General features: G+C 41.5%; 1 protein-coding gene and 1 long non-coding RNA gene across 2 annotated transcripts; one reads left to right on the plus strand and one right to left on the minus strand.

Moving 5' to 3' along the window:
- The first annotated feature begins 316 nt into the window (after positions 1–316).
- LOC143413754 (uncharacterized) lies at positions 317–1,346 on the plus strand. Its single transcript, XR_013094369.1, has 3 exons — positions 317–650; positions 839–901; positions 1,253–1,346. It is a non-coding gene; the product is annotated as an uncharacterized LOC143413754 (long non-coding RNA).
- Positions 1,347–6,240: 4,894 nt separating this feature from the next.
- Positions 6,241–20,126, minus strand: onecut3b (one cut homeobox 3b). Its single transcript, XM_014412234.3, has 2 exons — positions 19,003–20,126; positions 6,241–9,016 (listed from the first exon to the last, which is right to left on the minus strand). Exons 1-2 carry the CDS (start codon positions 20,093–20,095, stop codon positions 8,637–8,639), a joined length of 1,473 nt encoding a protein of 490 aa, XP_014267720.3. The 5' UTR covers positions 20,096–20,126; the 3' UTR covers positions 6,241–8,636.
- Positions 20,127–25,991: the final 5,865 nt, after the last annotated feature.

Consider the following 25,991-nt stretch of genomic DNA (forward strand, 5'->3'; position numbering starts at 1 on the left):
TAAATGTAAATATTATATTTAAATGTAAATGTTAAATGTTAAATGTAAATATTATATTTAAATGTAAATGTTAAATGTTAAATGTAAATATTATATATAAATCTAAATGTTAAATGTTAAATCTAAATGTTATATATAAATCTAAATGTTAAATGTTAAATCTAAATGCTATATATAAATCTAAATGTTAAATGTTAAATCTAAATATTATATATAAATCTAAATGTTAAATGTTAAATCTAAATGTTATATATAAATCTAAATGTTAAATGTTAAATCTAAATGTTATATATAAATCTAAATGTTAAATGTTAAATCTAAATGTTATATATAAATCTAAATGTTAAATGTTAAATCTAAATGTTACGGGAAACTAAATATTTAGCTAATATGCAAATTTATTGTACGGGTCAACGGAAATACCAAAATAAAAGCTTCAAGAAAACCTCCCGCGCTAAAGTGTGCCGGTCGCGGTCAGGTTCTGTGTTTGCGCTCCTCTTACGGTCACTTTTGACTGCCATGAGCTGCTTCGACTATTCCCTACCAGCATGTCCAGCGATTTAGCTGAAAACATTGGAAGAGCCGTTTTGTCGGCCATCCAACGATTCAGCGGTAATGCACCCTCGACCTCACAAACGCCGCAGCACTTGGTAAGTTTATTGTATAGCATTTTGGACGGGTTGATAGCAGTGTTAGCAAAACTAGCAAAGCTAAATTACTTAGCTAGTCCTCAATTATTTCATTTGGTAGGCGGCAGACAGAGATCGAACATCATACAACTCTATTTATTTATTTGGTAGGTAGGTAACAGTCGTTCTTGATGTAAATGTTTCCTTAGGAATCCAGCAATGCACCTGGACCAAGTAGACCTGCCGTCTCCACTGGGATACCATACTGCTCGGTAGGCCTTCTTACACATATCATTTAGCTGACTAATTTTTGTTTTTTCTTTGGTGTAATATGTCACCTTAAATTAAATCCTGTCAAAGTAATGATTCTGATTCTACATACATTTCATCTTCTTAGGGGTCCATCACTAGCAGTGTCACATCACCACCAACAACATTCACAAGTTTTACGTCATATTTTATTACTGTTTTTGCTGTGAAGTGTCTTTTGATTGCTCACTTTCATATTTTAAAACTATTGATAAAATATTACTCTAGCTAATCTGTCACAGTACAATTGCCTCAAATTACCCATCTTTTGTTATAGAATTGTGCTCATTGAGATTTTCTGTGCCGTGTTCTAGGATGGTTACCAAGGAAGGCTTCAGATTTCCAAAGAGGAATTGGAAAATGTTCTTTCCCTGAAAACATCTTTTACTGAAGCTGCATCTATCCTTTCCATCTCCAAGCCCACTCTGTATAAGTTACTGCAAGACTATAATATCTCAAGAGTCAAAATTCAATGTAATCAGTGACCATGAGTTAGATCAGATAGTGTCCCAAATAAAAACTGAACATCCAAATGTTGGAGAAGTGATGCTGATGGGTCATCTGCGTTCCAAAAACATAGTGGTTCAAAGATGGCGCGTAAGAAAGTCACTGCGGAGGGTGGACTCGGCTGGTGTTCTATCCAGGAGAAGAACTGCAGTTGCTCGGCGAGTATATTCTGTGCCTCATCCAAATTTCATATGGCACATAGATGGAAATCACAAACTGATTCGTTGGAAGTTTGTTGTTCATGGTGCAATAGATGGATACAGCAGGATGTTGTTTCTTCAGTGCTCCAGCAATAATCGAGCTGAGACTGTGAAAGCCCTCTTTACTGCAGCTGTTGGACAATTTGGCAGACCCCTGCATATCAGGACTGATCACGGAGGAGAGAATGCTCAGATTTGGGAGGACATGCGAGCAAGCAGGGGTGAAAGCTCTGTCTTAATGGGAAGTTCTGTGCACAACCAGAGGATTGAGCGTTTCAACCGAGACTTAAACAACAACTGTAGCCACATTTATGCACCTATATTTTATGAATTGGAATCACTTGGTATCCTAGACTTAGAAAATGCAACAGACCTATTTTGCCTTCATTATGTGTTTCTACCACGAATCAACCGCACTTTGAAGGAATTCAAAGCTGGATATAACAATCACTCTGTTTCCACTGAAGGTAATAGAACTCCCATCCAGCTTTTTGCCTGCGGAACTCATGTGTCTCATCGTCACAACCCAGAACTTTCTACAGCAGAGGTCTCCATACCCTCCTTGTCAAACTCTGAAAGTAGGTTTGTCCCATTAAATGACAGCGATTTACAAGAGCTATATACAAGCATGGACATGCTGGTAGGGAATAGTCGAAGCAGCTCATGGCAGTCAAAAGTGACCGTAAGAGGAGCGCAAACACAGAACCTGACCGCGACCGGCACACTTTAGCGCGGGAGGTTTTCTTGAAGCTTTTATTTTGGTATTTCCGTTGACCCGTACAATAAATTTGCATATTAGCTAAATATTTAGTTTCCCGTAACATTTAGATTTAACATTTAACATTTAGATTTATATATAACATTTAGATTTAACATTTAACATTTAGATTTATATATAACATTTAGATTTAACATTTAACATTTAGATTTAACATTTAACATTTAGATTTATATATAATATTTAGATTTAACATTTAACATTTAGATTTATATATAACATTTAGATTTAACATTTAACATTTAGATTTATATATAATATTTACATTTAACATTTACATTTAAATATAATATTTACATTTAACATTTAACATTTACATTTAAATATAATATTTACATTTAACATTTAGCATTTAGATTTAACATTTAACATTTAGATTTAACATTTAGCATTTAGATTTAACATTTAAAATCCTGTTTTAAATATGAAAAGTTACAAATATTTTACTAAATGTTGTAAAAAATGACTCGAAAAAACATGTTTTTGTAAGATTTAGAGCTAAATGTGGAAAAATGTTGCTGTTAATTTCGGCATGTTTCAGTTTACAAACGGCGCCCCATAGACCACACCGCATTTTCTTGTTAGTAACGCCGTTGTAACGATAGGAATAGTAATTAGTTAGATTACTCGTTACTGAAAAAAGTAACGCCATTAGTAACTTGTAACTCAGTTACTTGTAAGGCCGTTATTCCCATCATTGACAAAGATTCAGAAAAACATCACCTTCTGTTTTTTTTTTTTTTTTTTATTTATGTACATTTACTTATTTGGATGGGCTCAGTCTAGATTTTCCACAAGAAAAACTCAATTTTGAATCATGTGCAGTGAAGCAAATCTTAGCTTTGATGTGATATCATCATCGGGTAGTTTATTTTAAGGATGGATGACTCAACTTCTGGAGACCTGAAACTGAGCACGGATGGAAACAAACCCTTATTCTATATATGCACTGTTAGCTTTAATTTTTTTTAAATATTTATCTTATAATATTTATCTTGGACTTTATACAAGTTTAAATATTTTAGATGTCAGCATGTTTAAATTAATTTAGAAAATCAATACAACAAAGTCAGGGAGTTCTTCCTCTTCTTCCTCCAGCTGCTGCCTTTAGGGGTCGCCAGAGACAATCATCTTCCTCTAATGTCCTTTTTCACTACATCCATGGACTTCCTCTGAGGTCTTCCTCTTGTCCTCCTGCCTAGCAGCTCCACACTGAACATCCTTTGTCCAGTATATCCACTATCCTTCTTCTGCACATGTTCAAACCATCTCAGCCTTGCCTCTAATTTTGTCCCCAAACCTTCTGATATACTCATTTCTAATCTTCTCCATCGCTCTCAACGGCTTTAACTCTGCCATCTCCAGCTCCATCTCCAGTTTTTGTGGGCACTTTTTAAACTTACCTGTTTACATTTAAATCCTTATTTACTATAAGTGTAAAAAATAAATAAACAAAGGGGGTGATGGTTGAACTCTGGAGAATAAGAATTTAGAGATATTTGACCTGAGTAGAGAGAAGCTGTAAATTGAGGACCCTCCTGGTTTCTGATCAAACATTTTCTAACAAACACGACCATTCTTGAGCCACCAGGTGGCAGCAGAGTACCACAGTAGATAGTAAAAAGCATCACACAAAAGTAGAAAATCAGTCATCCAATTGCTTCGTTCTTTATTTGTTTTCGTCAAAACACACAATTTACCAACACTGGTTTTCACCTTGTGTATTATTTGCTCGAGTTATTACTTGATTCTTCCTCCAAAAACTGAAGGCAGACCCACATGACTGACACCACCCTTACTGTATCACTGAGATCAGGATCAGAGGAAAGGCTCTCTGCTTGATGGTCGCATGCATCTGTGCACATGTGTGCAGGCATTTGATCAACATCTTCGATTAGATGTCCACTTAACAAGTCAGATCCCCACCACTAGCTCCCTCATTGCCGGGGGAGGGTCCAAGGTGCCTCGACCCCCACCGTAAAGGTCACTCTGCAGAGGTTAAAGGTGATCATGCACACACACACACACACACACACACACAAGGAATGAAAGTATCACTCCCCCTCTGCTCCCATCTCTCTTGTGCAGTCAGTTTCTCTGCCCTCCTCCATCGCTCTCTTTCTCTCTCCCTTCATCTTTCCTCTTTTTTTGTCTCCGTTCTATTTGAAATTGATTGTCTCTACCATCACAAAGACACTTGGCTCTGATTGATTGATTGGTAAGGGAAGAGGGAGAGAACATCGACACTGGGGCTTCAAGATCTCTAAGGTCTGACTGAAGGAAAAAGCAAATGACGCCATTTTAAAACACTGGAAGGAAGCGTATTTCAGCTGCCTGGCTGTCCGTTTGTTTCAGCTTCGACTGTTTCCTAAAGCAGACAAACAGCCAGGGTGATCAAATTTAGATTAAATGCAGAAAAATAAAGCAGAGAAACTCCACACTCACACTCGCGGCTGTGGTATGAAACGAAGATATATAGAGATGGAAGTGCAGGGACTACTGGACACAAAGGGAAAGGTTACAACAACAGGGGGAAACACACAGTAATGAATCTCAAAGACATACAAATATACATATTTTATACAAATACACAAACAGCACATAAAACACACAAGGGTAAAAGAATGTACTTGAAAACCAAAACCCAGCTTTTTTTGTTTGTTTGTCTTTCGTTTGTTTCCCCCCCAGTTTCTCCCCCTTACCTCCACCTGTGGAGGAACAGATCATCCCGCAGGTTATATACACTAATATAGGATCCATGCATAAAAAGAATCGCTCGTCCCACTCCTAAATGACAGAGGTGCTTTGGTTCGTTCTTTTTGTTTTAATATGTGAATCACTTCAACACACATAGGAAACAATTTTCAAACACAAACGAACAAAAAGAAAATGATGCAAAACAGAAATCATTCTGTCTTTGATGTGTTGTTATTTGTTGATTTCTTCTTTTCTTTTGCTGCATGTGTATTGTGTCATTGCCTCTTTATTTATCCCTTATGCACTTTTCTACACCCATGTCATGCCCCTTCTTTCAGTCTAAAAAAAGGACTCGGTTCAAATCTGCACACAATTTAAAAGAAACAAATAAAAAACTGGAAAGCTGTCAAACCAAAAACCAGTTTAAGCTCCACACTTTGTTTCATAGAAATTATAAATAAAACCCCCCAAACAATCATTTTGTTGTGACTTTAATGTCACGCTCATTGCTAAACATTGTCCTTATTGTTTCACTACATTAAATTTTACAGTCAAGATTTGAGGTATATCAAGATGAACTGTCTACACATGCCTGCCTTGTTGTAATGCTACCCTGGAAAGAGGGACCAGCGAAGAGGGGGGAGCGGGGGAGGATCACCAATGTGCATCATGTGTCGACAGCAGATGGAAGGTTTCTTTTATATATATTTTTTTGGTTTCTGTTTTTTTTTTTCTGTTTTCAGACCAGTTAAATTGAAATGGTGGCCATCGAGAGACAGGAAAGAGCAGGAGTGAAGGGCTTTGTAAACAGCTAAATATACACACACACACACACACACACACGCCGACTCTCGGATTACAAATGACACAAAAATATCTCTGGGAGGAGTGTGTGTGCGTGTGTGTATCGTGAAAAGAGGACTTGGTGAGATGATACGATCTCGTCGGTGTGTAAAAAAAAAAACGGAATGGCAAGCGATGGTTTCCCCTCACCGTGTGAAAAGAAGTGCCGAGAGTCCGAAAAAGTGGCCCTTTAAGATCACAAGGACCCCTCCAGTGCTGCACCCCCTTCACCCAGTGTGTCCCCCCTACTCCCCCTCATTTAAACATGTGTGTGCATATTTGTGTGTGATCAGAGCAGTCCATCCCCTGGTTGAAGGAAAAAGGCACTCAACTCTTCCCACATAACAAACAGGCTGTGTTTGCTATGCAGCACGACTGCTCCGTGGAAGTGCGTGCATCCAAATCTGCATCTGTCTGCAACTCTGCATGTGTGTGTGTGTGTGTGTGTGTGTGTGTGTGTGTGTGTGTGTGTGTGTGTGTGTGTGTGTGTGTGTACATCCCAGGTCCAGTGTGAACACAGCAGGTGTGGATTATCTTTGGTATTTACGGCTGGGTCACTGTCTGGTTATTTTCTGTGAGGTAGCCACACACACACATATTTCCCTCACTAACACTCTGCTTTGGGTTTTAACTTTTTTTTTTTTTTAAATGCAGTTTTCCTCCGTCTAGACTCCAAAGTCATTCCCAAATAACAACAACCTGTTTCCGTGCACTACACCTCCCAGTTTATGGGTTTATGGAGGAATGTCCCTTGCTACCTTCCAGTCTCATGACGGGCCTCTGATGCTCCCGCCTCCCCTGCTTCACCCTTCCTCCTCCTGTCTGTGTCTCCTCCCTTATATGATTATCTCCCGCTAGAAGATGCTACACAACAAGTGGCTTTGCCCACACACACACACACACAGAAAAAAATGTTATAAAAAGACACAAAAAAATCTGGCAATTCATATGGTGACAAAAGAAAACAATCAGCAGAGGAATGCCGTGACTGTCCATTTCAAAGAGGTCAAAGTTTAAAGATCAAGGAAGAGGTCCTTCACATCCACGCAGTCCGTTTGTTCCATCAAACAGGTATTCACAAATATGCACAGTTTGTCTCTGTTTGGTATCCCTTCCTCATCTGTGCATAGGATCAGTCCATGACATGATGATTTGTCTGTTTTGATTCTGTTTCATTTTTTTTTTAAGTTCTTACATTTTGTCAACAAGGTGCTTCTTTATATATTGTTTCAGCACGACATAGCACAATAGTCACGAGAAAGAAACCATGTGTCTATGGTACTATTATTACCCGCATCAATTAGTTGGGGAGGGGGAAAAGAAAATGAAAGAAAGACACATATCAAGAGAGTAGATCAATTGAGAATAGATAAGACAGAGAGAACGAGAGATGAAATTAAAGATTATTTACAGACATTTCCATTGTGTTTCATGTGGATCACATCAATGTTTTTCTTTTCTTGTCTTTTTTTAATTTTTTTTTCTGAGGTATGAAATAGGCAAACATGCCGTATAGTGCTCACAATTTGTAGGTGTGTAATGACACAGACCAGACACTGCAGGGCACACTGGGGGTGGGGGAGGGGGGACTAAGTGGGCTGCGTCTGTTCTCTGATTATCATAAAGAGGCAAACATCATTGGCACTCAGGATCCTATATTGTGACATTTGACCTCTGTGTTTGGCCGCTAGAACAGAATGCACCCACCTTCCCTCACTCCCTTCACTCGAGGACAACAGCTTTTTTTTATGTGTGGCATGTCATCCCTGTTTGATTGTTCTTCTTTTTGTAACCTGAAAATAACCTTTCAAGTGACTATGCAGTCTGTGGCCGTGCAGCCACTCAGTGTATATAAAGAAGCAAACATTCAGCATGTGTGTCATTGGATGTTTGGATGAGTGTGTTTGAACCATTTCTCCTCCTGTTTGGTTCTCTGGGTGTTCAATCTGCAGCTGTGTGAGGAGCAACGCCAGCGCGCTGAGAACAGGTTGGCGTGTGGTTAGACTGGGCAGCAGATGGCGCTGTTACTCCGACGTGCAGCGGGCTGAGTGGCTGCAGAGGAATAGTCATAATAATAATCATAATAATAATAATACACCCCCACTGTGGGCGATGTGAACGTTACGCACAGGTAGCGGACGACCTGCGGAGATCGTTTCACATATACGTCACACATAAACGCATCTCTCAATCAGTCTCAGCGTGGCACTGAAACGCGGGTGTAGCTGATCGCAGGCCTACAGATACACCTGCTGCATGATTATTTGTGAAGACCTCTCCAGGCCGGCTGTCTTTAAAGCTACTTGTTTCCTGACGCAAAACCCTCTCTCTCTTTCTCTCTTTTCCATGTTTCCACGCACACCCACAGCGCGGTTAGTATAAATGGATGCTCTTTGGTTTTTCAGGATGATTTTTTTTCCTGACGGCTACATGTGGTTGTTGGATCTTTGGTTTCAAGAGTCACATTTTGAAAATGCATGTTAGCCCCTAAGAGTGGCATTCGGGTCAAAGGATAACACCGAGAAGGTCTGATCCATCTGCACAGAGTCCTCGGTACTCTGAACAAATGGATCAGTTGAGTGGTCTGAAGCCACAGCGCTCGGTAGCTCTGCAGTGACGGAGAGTCTTAGCGGAAAGGAACCCTCCATTCTCTCTACATCCGTCCTGCAGACGTCAGGCCTTGGAGAAGGAAACAGCAGAGGAGGTACCGGGTTGGATTGGTGAGGCGCCGTTATTGTTGTTGTTGTTGTTGTTGTTGCTGCTGCTGCTGTTTCCGTGGGATGTGTGCACGTGGCCGTGCGCCCCGAGACTGTGATCCTCTGCGTCCCAGCGCTCTGGACATCGGCGGCGTGAGTTCATGAAGAAGTTGGAGACGGTGGAGAGCTCCAGGCCCAGCTGCTGGGAGATGGTGAGCTGCATCTCCTTGGAGGGCCGGCGGTTCTCTCTGAAGATGGCTACCAAGGTGCGACGCTGCAGGTCGGTGAAGACCAGTCGCTGCTTCTTTGGCACCTGGTTCCGCTCCCGTCCTCGGTCCTCCTCCTTGCGTTTACATGCTGGAGAGAAGAAGGAGACGGATAAAGGGAGGAAGGGAGAGAAGAATAACATGTTATATATGTGTCACATATAGTGGAGCACAAAATACATATGATACAGATAATTTATACATTTAACATAATACTCAGGGAACAAAAATTTCCAAAAAAAATAGCAACAAAAAGCAGAGTGTAGAACCAAAAAGTTTAAAAGTGGTTATTTATGATCATGTTTCAGTGTGATGATGAAGTCCTGATGCTTAAGCGGAATGTGTTTAGGCCTGTATCACGATCCCTAATTGGCTATTTGAAAAGGGCACATTATGGGAACAGATTACTCTGTGTGTGTGAAACAGGAGCATGCGCAAGCTACAAAAGAAAGAATGAGAAGCAGGAAGACATAAGGAGAGGAGCAGATCGAATTTAAATATTTAAAATGTGACTGAGTCTATACTACGGGCTGCCTTCTGAGTGAGAAGATATTAAACTATATTAAAATAATATCTAAACCTCACATGTTTCTGTTTCAGGTGGGGTTATCCTGATATCAATGACAGAGTTTTTGTAGATTTCCAAACTAATGTTCCGCATTTAAAATCCAATATTATTGCTATGTAGGTTGCCAAACACGCTCTAAGTGTTGAGATTGATTTCCGAACAGGTCTAGTTTTGTCCATTTAAATCACAAATTTAGCCAGGGTGAAACTTGTTAACAGCGGCCTTATCTTTAAGCTGTGCCGTGTTTTTCCCTGTTCAAGTCAAATTTGAGACTTGGTTAATTAAGCGGGGTTTTTCTTGCACCATTTATATTAATAACAGGACTGAAAATGAGCACTCAGATCTCTTACTGTTCCTGAATGCTACACTACATATTCTCGTTGGTTACTACCTGCTGCTGCAGCAGAACATAACATGAACAGTAACACTCAGAGGAGTAAACATCTTGCTCATTGAAGTATCTCTAGACGTTTATTTCAAATGTGTGGTGACATGAGATAAACCGTCAGGCTCCGAGGAGAGGAGGAGAGGAAATATGTCTAAAACCTGTGCAGGCCTGAGTTATAACTCACCTGCATGCGGATTTGAAGTATTTATGTATGTAAACAATTTGGCTTGATTTGTGACTAATCGAGAAATAACGCGGTTATGGTGAATAGAGTAGTGTGATCGTGGATGTGTGTGTGCCTTGCTGAAACTGGTGGAGATGTGAAATGCTGACAAAGAAGCGGTCTGCCGTGCCTGGATGCACCGTCAGTAGGCTCGGCTCTGGCTGTGGAGACTGGAGGGAGTCTGTTCTGTTCTGCTGCCCTAAAAAGCTGCAATGATCGATTTTCCGCGGTTTTCTCCCGAACACGTGGTCCAGTAATCAGGGCTCCCTTCCCCACCCGATCGATCCCTATCGATCCGCGAGAACTCGGTGGTGTGTATGTGCGCACGCGCGCGTGTGTGTGTGTATTGGGGGGACGCGCGCTCGGGCTGGGGATTGTAGCTCGCGAACGCGCCTTGTGACAGACAGATGAGAAGAAATTGTTAATCTTTGGAAGAACAAAGAAAATGTGGCAGTCATCCAGTCTGGGTGCTTTTGAATTGGGGGGGGGGGTCTCAGATAGGTCACTGATTACATAGTTTTTAGGCCATATAAAGTGTGTGCGCGTGCACGAGATTGAGTTTGGGGATGTACCTTAAAAAGCGCCAAGGAATGATCACTGATATCTACACCAGTGCCAGTGCTGGATGATTGTCAGTGTGTGTGTGTGTGTGTGTGTGTGTGTGTGTGTGTGTGTGTGTGTGTGTGTGTGTGTGTGTGTGTGTGTGCAGGGAAAGAATGAGAAGAAGGAAAGGTGGGGGTGGGGGCAGAAGATAAATAAGACTGGCTGCAGTGTGGAGGTGGTGGTGTATGCAAATGATTGATGACTTTACAGCAGGTTTAGACAACAGCAGTAAACTGATTTGACTGTGAGGTGGGGATCAATATAAATGTGCACATGTGTATGCATGCATGCGCGCGTGCACGTGTGCGAATGGTCATTGTTCACGCTTTGTTACTGCAAGCAAAGCACAATTACCAAGATATTTTTCCTCAGCTGAATGTAGGTTATGTGCTCGTCCCTGCATTGTATCCTCCATCCCTCCTCTCGACTTCCTCAACTCTTTTCCTCTTGTTGTTTTTCTCAATTGTTTTAATTTGCCCCCGGATTGATAGCCCCCATATTGATTGATCCGCACTTCAGAACCATTTCATGGAACGTTTATTCAATTGGTTCAGGCCCAGCCATGCCAGAATCTCCTGAAGGCTCTCTAAGTGCTGTCTCAAACCAAACTCAATACTCCCTAATGTAATGACTGAATGCTAGTGCTAATATAGTGATAATTTAATATGTAATGCCTGTTTTCGAACAACTTGTGCTACCGGCCATTTTACAATGCCAACACCACTCTGGGTCTCCTCCATCAGCTCAGATGCTGCTCTGCAGCACAGAGGCCTGTGTGCAGTGCCTGCAAAACACATCTGCCGAGGAGTTAGCACTAGGCCTGGGCCCGCAATGGTCAGTGCATATCTCAGATAATCAATCAATTTCAAATGAGACTCCTTGAACGTCCCTCGCCGCGGTAAGAAACACAGGACCACAGGGAAGGAAAAGTGGGGGCTACTCATTAAAGCGACCTCTCTTGAGACAAGAACCAAACTGTTATTGGTTATCTTTAGTGTGTCTCATTACTAAATGGGCTTTTCTGAAGAGACAAGCAGTCTCAAGTGGCAGTTGCGCATGTCATCTCCTTCACATGTCCCTGGTGTCAGCGGTGCCAAAGGTATCAGGGCAACCGCCACTTTGTTTAATCTCAACCGCTTACTGATCCAGAGATGAACTCGCTGGCCGTTCGGTGTGTTAAGCTGCACTTGTGCCTCGTTTAAGAGCACCTCGGCTTTATGACTGTGGCTGCCGGTGGCTGCTGTCTCTGCTTTCCCTTTCAGTGTGTGTGAATGTGCGCAAGTGGGCAGTAAGTGTGCACACATGCGCGAACCTACACGTTTCAACACTCTGCTTAGAATAACATAAATAAATCGCCAATTATCCGATTAAAATTGATTGGACTGATATACACTCATTCTGTTTTGTTTCTAAACTTTAACTGCTTGACTTTAGAGGTCCCACACCTGTCACGCACACCACTCGTGACTGGCTCCCGTAGTTCCTGATCCTGTGTTAAAATGAGATTTAAGGCATGCATCTGGAAACTTTTTTTGCCAAAAACTCTGCACAGTAAAGGTCAATTGGAAACAACAAGAGGTAAAACACATTTTAGGTAGTCGTGTGTGAAAGCAGTCGATTAGAGATATTTGGTGTTGTTTTGTTTTGTTTGTTTGTTTGTTTGTTTGTTTGTTTATACCAGGAAACGAATAGAGTTTTCGTGTGAAGACTCTCTAGCTGGTGTGCATTGAAATGTTTAGTGTACAGGAGGAAACATGAGATCCTTCGATCTCATCAGCTTTATGTCCTCAAGCCTCGAGAGATGAAAGCCAATAAGTGGACGTGAGTTACAATTAAAAGATCATCTCTGGCCTGTGTTTCCTTTGATTTGGGAAAATGAAAATGCACAAGGCAACTCGTTTAATGTTACAGGAGAGTATTATGTGTCTTACCTCTGTGTGTGTGTGTGTGTGTGTGTGTGTGTGTGTGTGTGTGTGTGTGTGTGTGTGTGTGTGTGTGTGTGTGTGCAGGTGGGGCGTGAGGGGCAGACGGTGAACTAACCGCACCGTGCTGCTGCTAGTCGACGCCTGGACGGACGGATGAGATCGGGCTTTGTGTGCGGTGAGACGGGCCCTCTCCCGCCCTGGACGGACTACTGCAGGCGAGAAACAGTTTGGTGTCAATCACTCTCTGTCACACCTCCTCAGATGTACGGTTATTGATTATATTGATCAACCTATAGGCCTATTCATTGCATTGCAGGGAAGTAAAGCGCCCGAATGACCCCTGCTCCCACCACAACACTGCGCAAGGCTGAAACCAAACCGCCTCTTCGTCCTTTAAAACGGGCTACCCTCGATTGATTAGGATTGGCTTATTTGAAAGCTGTCGTTTATTTCTCAACTAAAGCCCGTGTTGTCCTGTTGAGACTAGTGATCGGCAGCTTTACAGAGTATTAGATCCTGTCTCGTAGTCCATAAAAGTCATGTAAGCCCTGTAAACCAAGTTTTGCGCCTCTTCGTTTTTCTAAGATTTGTGTTTTTATTTTAAAAACGTAAAAACTAAACGCAGCATTCTCTCCACGGAGCACAAGCCTCAATCAAATATTTCGACAGTTTTTTGAGACCCTGAACACGGCGAATAAAGGAGAACAAAACGAATAAATCTTTGTAAACTAAGCTACAAAGAAGCCGCTGGGAAATGTTCCCGAAACACTTAGAAAGACTTACAATCAAGCCGTTGTTTAATCTAGTAGAACTTTATTTCTTCGATGATGACTGATTCATTTGTAAACTTTATATTCAAGCTTTAAATATTGGGCCTTCAAAGTGATCTCTCTGTTTCTTTTTTCCTGTGTGTTTTTTTTTAAGTTATTATCGCGAAAGTTTAATATAATCTCAGCCTTTGATGTAATAAAAACAAAGAAAAAAAAACTGCACAACGTGCCTCTGATTTAGTAAGCAGTGTCCCGTCTGTAACAAACATGCAATAATATCGAACACAAACACACAAACACAAACTAACCAAAAAATATTTTTCAAGCACTTAAAAATACCTCGTGTACTGTAACTTATGAATGATATTATTATCTGGTCCCTATAAACAAGGACTATTTCTCTTCCCGGCCGTTTGGCTTAATGAACAAATTTTCTGCTCAAATTAAAGGGAAATTCTAGATAACGATAAAATGAGTTCTGGCTTACACATATCTCCGAGACAAACGCTCTCTGACACACAGAACATCTGCAGGGACTCTAAAGTCAAGTCAGTTTAATTTGTGATAACTTTTAAGAAAGAGCTTAAAAAGATTAAAAGGTCGGAGCTGAAAAGCTGTAATTCAGTCCTGACTAATGCAGTTTTATTGGTTGGGTGTTTGCACCTTTAACACCGAAATGCTGCTGTGAGGGATTAGAAGGAGCTGTCCTTTCAGCACCACCAGGCCTTTTACAAACTGCCATGAGCAACATAAGGTTTAACAAAACAAGGTGCTGCAAATGGATAATTAAGAAACTACTAACAGATGTTTATTTATGTGTTTATTATTTAACACAAGTCCTGATTTCTACTCTAAAGAAGGTAAATTTGATATATTTCAACCACATATCCTCCTTATGGGCATCAGTTCTTAAACAAAATGCATCACCTTCTTATTACCACACATCTTTTTTCTATGTATTCTGCAACCAGCTCATTTTTATTACTTGTATGCGAATTAAAATATTTGGCTAGAGGTTGTTTTAAATGTTTATGAAGCTATATAGAGCTTCTTTTTGTGTTGTACTGTATTGCCAATCTAAGTCGCAGCACATTAAGCTGCAGTCATACAGTGTGTCAAAATATTTGACACCACTGTGCCAGGAATGGCTATTCAAAATGAGTTCTGTCTGTTACAGAGAGAGCAGGGATGAATTAAGGCTGGGAGGCAAAGACTCTGCTCTGCTCTGCTGGTACAGAGCCAGAAGAGAAGGAAGGGGGGAGGCATAGAGGGAAGGAGAGAGAGAGAGAGAGAATATGAGAGAGCCGAAGAGAGCAGAAGAGAGGAAATCAATACCGATTCAGAGCGAGTCAGATAAGCCTGAACAATGTATAGTGCAGACGCACTCTATAACCCAGTCTTACACACACACACGTGTGCATGTGGAAGCATTTGCACAGACATACGCGCATGTATGTGTGCACACGCACTCAATGAAATGTGCTTGCAGGCCTTCCATAAAGATGCATTACAAACCCCATAAAGCATAGCAACCTTTAAAATCAAATGACATCACAACCTTGGATTGCTTTGAGGATTCGCTGACTTAAACAGAAAGCACTTACTCTGTCTCGGCAGGCAGCTGGATGCTCTGGTGCCCTTTGTCTACTGTAAGACCCTCCTAGGCTGTGATCTCTTTGTGTTTGTCTTTAGATATCAGCCTTCAAGCCCTGATTTCACTTGTTACAAATCTACAGTCGTGTTTCTTTTCTAGCTTCATAAATATCTGATTCGAGTTCTCAGCAGTGGGAGTCTACAGCATCCTTGTTGGTGTCAGAACTGTGCTATTGATGTTTCACAGGATGTTTAGGGTGTAAACAGCATTTTTGAAAACCACTTACACACCCTGTGCTGTGGGGTTTAGGCAGGAAGACTGCTGTGTGGTCCTCAGCTGTTAACCACAGATTTGACTTTGCTTACCTAGAAGATGCTGTTACAAGTGCTAACACAACCGCTGTCTGCCTCTCTCTTTCTTCCCCATCTCGCCTCCGTCTCTCTTAAACTTATCAATTATTAAGGTCGGTATTGATCCTTTCACTACCCTGCCTCTATCTGGCTGTTCACACAAAGCCCAAACCTGCCTGCCCTTACTCAATCAATGGCATCTCCCAGCTCCTGCAGCCCTTTTTTCCACATGTCAGTTTTGCTTTTCTTGCTTCTGCACTTAAACCAAGTTGACTGAAGTTTTGTCCATTCCAGTTTTTCCCATTTGGATTCCTCAGAAAATATGAGAAACAGAATACCGACATTAATCTCTCATGGCACGAGTAAGTTTGATGGGCATTAAGAGATGGCTCTGGTAAGAGGTAAGATGATAGAAAATGGCTCAGTGCATTGTTTGACTAGCTCTCATTTATCCTTTCCTCCACTGAGCGTTTTGTTTTTTGTTTTGTTTTGTTCTGTGGCGCCGAGCTCCTCGAGCCAAACAACCTGCCCGTCTGCCTGTTGCCAGGTTAACCACTGAAAGATTAGTGATATTATTGTCATGTGCTGCAGAGAAGAAGAGAGGAGAGAGAGAAACACAGAAGGAGAGCACCAGGGAGTGGGAGAGAAGGGGGTTGGGAAGGGGAAACGGCCTTATTGATCTCCTATGTGCAAAGCCAGGCAAACACTGAAAGGACAGAGCAACACTATTAATGACACTCAAAGCCTCAGCTTCTAATCCTCATCTATCTATCTATCTATCTATCTATCTATCTATCTATCTATCTATCTATCTATCTATCTATCTATCTATCTATCTATCTATCTATCTATCTATCTATCTATCTATCTATCTATCTATCTATCTATCTATTGTGCCCATTTTTCCTTATTGGATTGCATTATCTTGGCATTTCACTGATACAGTGAAATCTTATTGGTTTGGACAGCTATTCCTTTCAGTAGCACCATCTCATAACAAATATGTCATTTTAAAGGGGGGAAAGGGAAACATTTCCTATTTGTTTTGTTAGTTTTTGTGGCTTTCAGCTTCACAAACTCTATATTCTCTACATTTTCTTGTTTGTACTTGTCCACGTTATCAATCCCCGCCCCAGTTTACAATCAATATTTCATCAGAACAGTTTGTGCAGCTCAAGGTTGCTTTGAAATAGATCTGGTGATCACATCTATGGGCTGCAGTAGTATTTTTCACATATTTCATTTTTTAAAATAAATATTTAGGTCTACATGTTTAATTTTCTGAATGGACACCGGGTTGGAGTGTTAGTGATTCAAAGTTTGAAGTTTTAAAACACTGAAAATCACAGTTTCATTTTGCTGTCCTGAGTTAAATTTTTTTTAAAAGCGAACCCTGTATCATACCTGCCCCTGTTCTAAATGTAAAGCTCGTGCTACATGGCACTAAATGAAAAGCGGGAGAGATCTTGCGGTTATTGCGTCTTTCAGCTCCGATACGGGCATCGATCGGTGTGCCACATTTAAAAGGGAGAGTGGGAACTGGCGTATTGATCAGGCAGCCTGGGGTCACCCCGCTATTCTCGCGCGCAACTGGTTGGCCCCACCGAAGCGCGCGCGCGTGCGCACGCACAAACACAAGCTCGTAAAACAGGCGTCTTGGGAGGACAACTATTTCGAGGTTTTATTGTGAATCAATTGCGATTTGCTGTGTGTAGATCAAAAACTACAGGCCTGCAAATTTAGTTTACAACAGCAAGTGTGGTGGACGCAAATGTGCTCCAAGTAGTCGCTATCAGGCGATATAGTGGGATGCAAAGGTTTGGGTAACCTTGTTAATAGTCATTATTTTCCTGTATAAATCGTTGGTTGTTACAATAAAAAATGTCAGTTAAAAATATCATATAGGAGACACACACAGTGATATTTGAGAAGTGAAATGAAGCTTATTGGATTTACAGAAAGTGTGCAATAATTGTTTAAACAAAATCAGGCAGGTGCATAAATTTGGGCACTGTTGTCATTTTATTGATTCCAAAACCTTTAGAACTAATTATTGGAACTCAAATTGGCTCGGTAAGCTCAGTGACCCCTGACCTACATACACAGGTGAATCCAATAATGAGAAAGAGTATTTAAGGGGGTCAATTGTAAGTTTCCCTCCTCTTTTAAATTTCTCTGAAGAGTAGCAACATGGGGGTCTCAAAACAACTCTCAAATGACCTGAAGTCAAAGATTGTTCACCATCATTGTTTAGGGGAAGGATACAGAAAGCTGTCTCAGAGATTTAAGCTGTCTGTTTCCACAGTTAGGAACATATTGAGAAAATGGAAGACCACAGGCTCAGTTCAAGTTAAGGCTCGAAGTGGCAGACGAACAAAAATCTCAGACAGACAGAAGCGACGAATGGTGAGAAGAGTCAGAGTCAACCCACAGACCAGCACCAAAGACCTACAACATCATCTTGCAGCAGATGGAGTCACTGTTCAACCATTCGGTGCACTTTACACAAGGAGATGCTGTATGCGAGAGTGATGCAGAGGAAGCCTTTTCTCCGCCCACAGCACAAACAGAGCTGCTTGAGGTTTGCTAAAACACATTTGGACAAGCCAGCTTCATTCTGGAATAAGGTGCTGTGGACTGATGAAACTAAAATTGAGTTATTTGGGCATAACAAGGGGCGTTATGCATGGAGGAAAAAGAACACAGCATTCCAAGAAAAACACCTGCTACCTACAGTAAAATATGGTGGTTCCATCATGCTGTGGGGCTGTGTGGACAGTGCAGGGACTGGGAATCTTGTCAAAGTTGAGGGACACATGGATTCCACTCAATGTCCAGGAATCAGTGACAAAGCTGAAGCTGCGCCGTGCTGGATCTTTCAACAAGACAACGGCCCGAAACACTGCTCAAAATCCACTAAGGCATTCATGCAGAGGAACAAGTACAACGTTCTGGAATGACCATCTCAGTCCCCAGACCTGAATATTATTGAAATCTGTGGTGTGAGTTAAAGAGAGCTGTCCATGCTCGGAAGCCATCAAACCTGAATGAACTAGAGATGTTTTGTAAAGAGGAATGGTCCAAAATACCTTCAACCACAATCCAGACTCTCATTGGAACCTACAGGAAGCGTTTAGAGGCTGTAATTTCTGCAAAAGGCGGATCTACTAAATATTGATTTCATTTCTTTTTTTGTGGTGCCGAAATTTATGCACTTGCCTGATTTTATTTAAACAATTATTGCACACTTTCTGTAAATCCAATAAACTTCATTTCACTTCTCAAATATCACTGTGTGTGTCTCCTATATGATATATTTAACTGACATTTTTTATTGTAACAACCAACGATTTATACAGGAAAATAACGGCGATTAACAAGGTTACCCAAACTTTTGCATCCCACTGTAACTATTCCTAGAGATCCGAGGGAAACACAAATAGATTTGTTCGCTGTCTTTACACAAATCATATTCGCTTCCGGTTGAAGGAATTGCGGGTATGGCTAATTACGTTGATGAAGCTGCTGTGCCTCTGCGCACCTTTGCTGGCTGAACTGTCCGTGGTGCTGAATCCTTCTATTTTATTTGAGAGGCGACGGTGGAAGACTGAACGCTTTTTATGTGAAGCAATAATGCTGAAGGGATTGTATATTACCTGCTAGCCTGAGAGCAGACATCCGCTGAAACTCGGGCTCCTGCAGCCACTTCCACATCCTTCTGAAGGTCTCCCGTCCTGACTTGAGCTTACTCCAAGGTTTGGGGTTCCGTAGCAGGTCCGAGAGGGTGCCCTGCGACCGGCTTAAGATCCTCTGGGCGAATATGGCCTGCGGGATGGAGTAGCGCTTCAACTCTGCTGTTATTCTCTGTGCCACCTCCTTAGTGTTGATCTCCTCGGCCTGAATGCCTGACCCTGATACTCCTTGGCTGGGTCCATGGCCGTGTCTCTCCCGGTCCCCCAGCATTACTGCACCGTTTGCTTGCGAGTGAAGGTGACTGTGCGGGTGATGATGCATGCCGCTGATGTTGGAGATCATGCCGTGGCCATGTCCCCCTAAACTCCTGGCCAGATGCTCTTGGTCACTTCGGGACAGCATGGATGCGTGGGTCTCGAAGCCTGACACCGGAGAAAGCATCTTGGGGTCGGCGGGGAGGTGCGCGCTGGGCCCGTAGGCTGAGAGCGGCTGCTGGGAGTTGTGCAGAGAGCCCAGCCCGCTGGAAAGCGGGGACAGCGAGCCGTGGCCCATACCGGACACGGACATTTCTTTAGAGTAGTGACTGTACAGATTGCCCATGGAGGTAAGACCACGGTGGTCGTCCCGCATCAGTGTGAAGCTCCCACTCACGTTCCCGGCCGAGAGTCGTTGGTGGGCGGCAGCATGGTGGTGTGAATGCGGGTGGTGAAACTTGTCCGCCACTGTGGATATCGGAGGTAGATGCTGCAGGGGGGTTAGAGTTGTGTATGTGTTGCTAAGGCTCATCCCGGTTTCGCACATGCTGATGGACGGGTGCAGGTGTCCGGACAACGCGGACGGGTCTGTCCGGTAGTCTCCCCCAGACCCCTCCAGAAGCGAGGGCATGCCGGAGACCATGGCCGACCGCGCGCCGGGAGCGTGCGAGACCAGATTCCGGGGAGTAGAGCTGGGGGACGGCGATGGCCGAGCATGCGGAGAGTTCATGAGGTCTCCCGCCTGGGAGTGTGACGAGACGCTGTGAAGGTTCTCCATGGTGAGCTCCATGGCTGAAAGCATATATGTTCCCTTGTCCCACCCTCCCACCGTCTCCCCCTGTCTCTCCCTCTCACCGCTCTCTCACTCTCACTCAAACACACGCACGCTTTCTTACCCTCTAGCCCTACCGGAGCAATAAAAATACCAACCCGTTAGAATGCCAATCCATTGATAACAATTATCCGACCAGTCCGGTGAGGCGAGGACGAGTTCTGTTCTGTCTGAAGCAGACACGGGACCGAGCGCCTCAGCGGCGTCGTGGCGTTCATGTGGCTAGGAGCTCTCCAGGGCTGTATCTCATCTCTGGTCCAACAGCGCTTCCACTAAGAGCAGGCTGAGCCTCGTACCAGAGAGCTGGGAGCGCGCATCTGTGTATTTCAAATATTGGGCGGACACGAGCAGAGTCCTCCTCGCGGTCTACCTGTCCGAGTTTAAAACACAACGAGTCTAAATACAAAAAAATTTGAAAACAAAAAAACAAAATATCCGAGTTTTATCTGAGTCTGCATGATTATAGTTTGCAGAAGATTTAAAAATCCCCCATAGAGCAGAACAACCTTTGTCATTTGATAGCGCGTGCATGTGCGCCTTCACCTGTGTGCGCGTGGCAGACAGTCAGGACAGGTGAGGTCCAGTGACACGAAATTTGTGTAAAATACAGTTGGTATCTGTTTATGGACGCGGGAGTTCCTAACAGATAAACTTTGTTTTCCCACGGACTGTATGGTTTTGCATTTATGCGCTTAGTGATAAACCTGATCGAAGTATTGATTGACAGAGATTAATGACGTGGCACAGGCCGGTTAGGGTGGTGGAGGGGGCGAGTAAAGGAGGTCACAAAGTTAGGATCGCAACGTTGCAGACCAATAAGAGAAGAGCTTGCTCGTTTGTTCACCAAAGTTCAGCAAATTGGGATTTTCACCTCAGTGACGGATGCGCAAAATGACGAGATTATTTTTATTCCCAAATCGTTCGTCAAGATTTTACAAATTAAAAATTAAATAAATAAATAAATGACAGTTTAGGTAAATGAAGGGAACATTTTAACAGGTAAATAAATTTACAGAACCGATCAGAGCACAGCTTCTTGACTTTTGATCGCGTCTTAATTTTATATGAAATTAGTGATTTGAAGCAATTGAAAGTGAAGCTGTAATGTCTTTATTGAACATAATAATAAGAATAAGAACAAGAACAAGAACAAAAAGGAGAAGGAGAAGAAGAATTGTACACTCATCTTTGCAGACATATATTTATTATTATTTGTCCCTAATTGGACACTCGGACAGTTTCTCGGTGCCGGTGACTGATGTTTATACCATCCGCTTCATTCAGCTCCGACCGATATGCAGATGCTGCCCGTCTGTGTGTGTGTGTGTGTGTGTGTGTGTGTGTGTGTGTGTGTGTGTGTGTGTGTGTGTGTGTGTGTGTGTGTGACTTGTAAACGGTTTCCTTAGACATCTCAGTTTTAATCTTGTGCCAGATTTGTGTTTATTTATTTATTTATTCATTTATAGTTTTTCGAGGCCAACGTGTTTGTATTATAATATTTTATGTATTTGTTTTGTTTTATTTTAGACAGAGAGAAGTGAAGAAACCACAAACCCACGAAAGAAAGACGTGAGAAAGACATCAGCAGTTTTAGGCCTCATCCATCTGTACTGCGGTTAATTTATTACAGAACATAAAATAGATTTTTTTTAAAGGTAGTGTGAATGAAGTCAGCCAAAGTACCAAATTAGGCAAGATACAGAATTTTAAAAATAAATAAATATTATTATTATTATTATTTTACCTTATAACCATTTCTGAAGACATTTATGATGAAAATTTATATTTTTTGTGACTGCATGCTGAACTTTGCTTGTTTTTCGATTATTTTTTATTCAACGTGGAGCTTTATTTACAGGCCTAAAAATAGGAATTGTGGGCTATATTGTAAATATTTCACACCTTGGAACTGTTCGAAAGTAAAATACTTATATGTGATAAGAAAAGCGGACACACACACACACACACACTTGTTTTATTAGCAGAGGTGTGCTTTGCCCTCTGTGGCTAAGCTGTTTTTTTGTTTTGTTTTGTTTTGTTTTGTTTTTTTGTTTTGTTTTTATTTATATTTGCAGATGTATTTTTATCAATCAATAATACTGATTGCTATTGGCAAACAATACTTTTTTAGATATAACTATAATATAGAAGGACTTTTTTTTAATTAAAATTAAATCTTCCATTCCAACGAGTCTTTCTGGATTCCATAAAGCTCCGTGGTTAAGGCCCCCCCCCCCAAGATGATATTGATCTCATCGCTCTATATATCGATCATCGATCATTTCAGCCTCCATCGGTGCTGTTTCCTAAACACTGAGGCATTTGTTTGAGATCGTTTCAGCGGTGACCTGTAGCGTGTGAATGTTTGACAACAGAAAAATGCTGAAAAATAAATGTCAGCTGTTTGTTTTCTGTTCAAGACAACAGCAAAAAATAAAAAAAAAATAAAACATAAACTCAGCGCGGTTAATAATAATATCCGCCTTGGCCTTTAATTTGGATTCTTGCATTGACGAGGTCCACAAGCAAGAGTTTTTATTCCGTTTTTATTGTTTCATTCGTTGTCGGTATGTGGTACCAAGCCGGAGCTAAACGATCGCAACACATTACACCACACTTTTACGCGCGCGTGTGTGATTGCCAGTGTTGGATGATTGTCAGTGTGTGTGTGTGTGTGTGTGTGTGTGTGTGTGTGTGTGTGTGTGTGTGTGTAGGATGTTGTAGCTGTATATTCCTGGATTTTTCAGCCAGGTATATTGTATTCAGTGCAGTTTTGATAAACGCAGTGTGGATCTGAGAAAAGTCGCGGTTCCTGTTACATATACAGGGAACCCATTATAACAGAGCAGTAATAAATGTAGCACAACACAGGAAATGATTAGAACCAAATTAAATGTTTCATATGTAGCTTCTGGATGAAAAGAATCTGCTTTCTACAGTTCATCAGCAGAAAAAAAATACATGGTTATAATAATACACAGTGCAGATATTTATCAAAGAAAGACTGACTAGCAAAACCAAAAATGTCCTCAGGCGCATCATTGGTTACCCCGCAGCCTATTTATTGGCAAACACAATAATGGCTTCAGAAACTTTGCTGTATGGTTATCAAAACATGTTAAATTAACTGCATTCTGTGCAAATCTATACTTATTGATTGTAATTTTGTTTCTGTGAGATATGCAATCCACAGCCAAAAATCTAAGCCGTCCACGTGAGGCAGAAACACGAAAGTTTACAAAAAAATATACAAATTTGAAACGAGGTTTTCAGCGTTTTTTAGCTGGTGTGTTGTCAGGAACTGGTGAACGTGCAGCATCCTGTTGGATAAATCCAGCACAGACATTTCACACTCACAGTTGGGGAGCAATAAAGTAAAAGAGTGCATGAAAGAGTGTATATAACGAAGGATTAAATGATATATATATAAACATTTAAATTTATCATTTAATTCTTTGTTACTTTTTAAGTAAATGCGTTTTAATTTTCAAATATTGAGTCAGTCAGTGTCACAGTATATCTTTTTAAAATTCACATAATGAGAAATGCTTTGATAAATTTTTTTAACTTTCTTTGCTATCAGAAGAAACCTCTCTCAGTTTTTCTTACAACATGTGAGACATTGTGAAATTAGCATGATGTTGAAAACCTTGTTTGGAGTGAGGAAAATAAATGTAATCTCCAGTGTTCTGGTTTAAACCTGATATGAAACACTTTATAGATTCATTAAGCGGCGTCTGGGTTTTGCCTGTAACAGTTATATTGCTGTAGTCTGCATATTTTCTAAAGCCTGCTTCTGTCTATAGATAAATTAATTTAATTCGTCTTTGGGTGAGGGAACAATAAAGCCTAAAGACTGAAACTCTGTAGCCTCACTATAGAAATATGTTGGCCTTTTTTTAAATGCAATACGACAGAGAAAAAAATGGAATCATTTAAATATAAGATCCTCATACTTCTGTAGTGTTTGTAAAACAATTAAAAAAACAAACAAACATAAGACTTAAAGTGCATGTTTGCTTTTGCATGTTTTGGTGCTGTTAAGGACTGTGAAGGATCTTAATGGTTAAAGAAAATTAATTTTAATACTGAAATACAGAATACATATTTTAACTCTATATTTTAAATCAAGGATAAACTCCCTGCTTGAGATCCTGAGACCCCACTTTCTCTTTTATTTCTAACTCTCTTTTTTTCAGAATTTCCCAACACAGTAATGGCGACATTTTCATCAATCACATTTCTTTATCAAGTGAAAATGCACAGGAGTACAACTTCTCTAGCATCCATATCCTCACAGGCACCGGTTGCTAAGTAACAGAAGGAGAGATGTATTGAGATTGAGATAGAATAGTCAATCAATTCTCCTGTGAGGGCTGTGTGTGTGTGTGTGTGTGTGTGTGTGTGTGTGTGTGTGTGTGTGTGTGTGTGTGTGTGTGTGTGTGTGTGTGTGTGTGTGTGAGAACGCCTGCTGCTGCAGTTTGTTGCAGCCTTTAAGAAAAACACTGAGAACAACTGTGTGTTTTCACAGCTCAGAAGTGATGCAAAAGTATTTGAAATGTCTCTTTATTGTAAATAATGTAATCTTCCTAATGGATCACAAATGCTAGGAGAGACCACACTTGTCATTTTTAATCCACGAATATAATGAGAGCGACATCTTCAACCGCTTTATATCCAGAGGTCAAAGGTCACCTCAGCTCTCCTCCAGGGATTTGATCAGTTTTTCATCTGCCATTAGAGGCTTTTGGGGAAAAGTCTTATCTTCACCACACAGAAGTGAAGCAACAGCTTGTTAGGCAAACGTGCCACTGGAAAAACCTTGTGGCGCCCAAAAGGGGCGGATTGGACCTCATTTGTTTCTCCCAAATCAAAGAGCTCCACCAAGAAGAGAAATAAATAAAACATTCCTGACCTCGGCAGACTTTGTTTGTCCTGAAACCAATGAAACAGAACAAGACGCAACACATGACATGGAAATCAGGTGTTTGTGTTTTTTTAATTGTGTGTTTGTGGAGCTTTCTACGGATTAGGTGTGCTGATTTTAATACATGGTGAAACAAATAAGGGACTTGATGCTTAGAAAGGAAAATACTTTAAAGGTTCTGCAATCTCTGCAGCCAGAACCTAGTGAGTGCGGTCTGTGCCTGGGAAGATGACATGGAAAATGCACACGATTTTTTTGCCAAAGGCACCAAAAGGATTAACCCAAGAACTTCCTGTTTTATAAATTTGGGCTATAACCAAAACAACAGGAAAGTGAGGATGTAAACCTCTTTTGTGAGCCACCTTCATGCCTGCTTCCCTCAGGTCTCCTCCAGCAGGAGGCGAAGAAATATGCCGGTTTCATACACTCCATCGATTTTCCCCTCGAACAAAGACAGACAGGGAGAAAGAGAGAGAGCGATAGAAGCGGTGAGCGGAGAGCAGAGTGAAAGAAATGAAAGATAGATGAAGAGCGTTTACCTCGATGGTAAATTTTCTTGTTTCGTCTGCCCGGTGGAATATATCTGGCAATTACTGGCAACTAGAGAAGGAGATGCGAGGATGTAGCTCTATTATTGGGCTAAATTCAAGGTTCTGTGTGCGTACTTCTGATGGGAACATACTCATCAAGCCGATGTCGAGCTCCAAACGTTGAAAAAGCACAGTTTAATGTGAGAGTGAGTGTGACACAGGGCAACACAAACACAGAGCAACAGGAAAGACTGTGAAGAGAAGTTGGGGGGTTGGGGGGGAGTTGGGCTGGTGTTAAGGTGATTAGTCTGGTGGGTTGGCGATAGAGAGAGTTGATCAATAACCTATCGATCGCCCATTGCAAGTGTCAGGGGGGTAGTGGGAAAGAGAAGGAGGGTGAGAGAAAGGA

The sequence above is a fragment of the Maylandia zebra genome, linkage group LG18 (genome assembly GCF_041146795.1).
Source record: "Maylandia zebra isolate NMK-2024a linkage group LG18, Mzebra_GT3a, whole genome shotgun sequence".
NCBI classification, from domain to species: Eukaryota; Metazoa; Chordata; class Actinopteri; order Cichliformes; family Cichlidae; genus Maylandia; species Maylandia zebra.